The 1,491-nt window shown below is 40.5% G+C and overlaps 1 protein-coding gene across 1 annotated transcript; it reads left to right on the top strand.

Annotated features, from left to right (window-relative positions):
• Nucleotides 1-474: 474 nt before the first annotated feature.
• Nucleotides 475-1,472, top strand: LOC107580559 (adenylosuccinate synthetase isozyme 2-like; the record flags this gene model as incomplete). The annotated part of the gene is made up of 3 exons (XM_016266241.1): nt 475-850; nt 1,134-1,236; nt 1,404-1,472. Coding segments are annotated over exons 1-3 (391 nt in total), but the record flags the coding sequence as incomplete, so codon positions are not given.
• Nucleotides 1,473-1,491: the final 19 nt, after the last annotated feature.

Here is a 1,491-nt window from a genome sequence, read left to right as displayed (position 1 = left end):
TATATATATATATATATCTAACAACTAAGATTACAATTGTTTTAATAGTTGAATAGGATTTTTATTGCACTTCTAACTTCTTAAATGCGCTTTACCTATATTTTGAAATGTGGCTCAGACTGGTTTGGCTGTTTGTTTTAAAGAAGGTTATTATTATTCAATTAAAGTAAATATTCAGACTACTAGATTTACTAGATCGCAGAGAGGTTGACAGCTGTTATGGTTGAGCAAACGGAGTCTGAGCAAAAATATTAACTATAATAAGATGCACACAAACAATGTTTACAAGTAATAAAAGAAAAAAAATGTTATAAACGCAAGACTTTTATATTCCCACACCACCTACCCGCCAAGATACGCCCATGAAGTGAGATATAACAAGCGTCTAAAACCATCCTGTGGAAAATAAATTTAATAATATATAAAATAACATTTCAATAGTAAGTGTCACTCCCTCCAATTTATTTTTTACAAGCATGCATGTTCTTTGTGCAGTTTTGACGGCAATGTGTTTGCCAACCCCACCACCGCTTTTGTTTCTTTCAGGACTTTTATTTTGATGGCCGATTTCGCGCGCAACCATATTGGAGTAGTTTAGCCGCGTTGACGCTGTTCTTCACACACTTTCGGCATGGCTGCGGACAGTACAATGTCTAATGGTCAGGAAACGGCCTCTCTGAACGGTGAACCCGCGCTCAAGCGCTCCAGAGACAGCGTGGACTCTCTGCGGATCCTGCAGGAGCCCCAGAATAAAGTGACTGTCGTGTTGGGAGCTCAGTGGGGCGATGAGGGGAAGGGGAAAGTGGTCGACCTCTTGGCAATGGACGCCGACATTGTGTGCAGATGCCAGGTGGGTAACGTATCCAACCGCTCGTCATTTTGTGTTAAGGAGAGTTTGCGCAGCCGTTAACGTTATTTCTGTACTGTCGGAGGCTTGCTGTTATTAGACTGAGGTAAAAGCAGAAGGAATCACTTGCAGAAGTCGCAACACTAACCTTATAATGAACAACGTTTATTTTGTTCTTTGCCATCGCCACTTGTTGGCAGGACAAGTGATGTAACGTTTCCATTGGCTAAATTTGTATCTTATCGCGATACTTGCGTTCATGTTTGTAACAGCTGTGTATTATCAGGGAGGAAATAACGCGGGACACACAGTGGTGGTGGACTCGGTGGAGTATGACTTTCACTTGCTACCTAGCGGCGTTCTCAACAAAAAGGCCATTTCTTTTATTGGTATGTTTTTGTTTGACCTTCCTCCTAGTTTTTTGTTTGTTTTTGTTTTTACCGAGTTTCATTTAAAAGTATGTATTTATGTCTTCTCTGTATTAACCTCAGTTCATTGTTTGAACTTTTGACTTGCTGTTGTTTGCTGAGATCTTTTTTTTTGTTCTGTCCCGCAGGAAATGGTGTTGTGATACACCTGCCAGGACTTTTTGAGGAGGCTGAGAAGAACTCGCAGAAAGGCAGTGGTAAGTTGGTAAATCTGTT

Source organism: Sinocyclocheilus grahami, unplaced genomic scaffold (assembly GCF_001515645.1).
Source record: "Sinocyclocheilus grahami isolate Dianchi unplaced genomic scaffold, SAMN03320097.WGS_v1.1 scaffold36154.1, whole genome shotgun sequence".
Classification (NCBI taxonomy): domain Eukaryota; kingdom Metazoa; phylum Chordata; class Actinopteri; order Cypriniformes; family Cyprinidae; genus Sinocyclocheilus; species Sinocyclocheilus grahami.
Note: the sequence above shows the minus strand (reverse complement) of the source record. Positions and strands in the feature narration are given on the sequence as shown.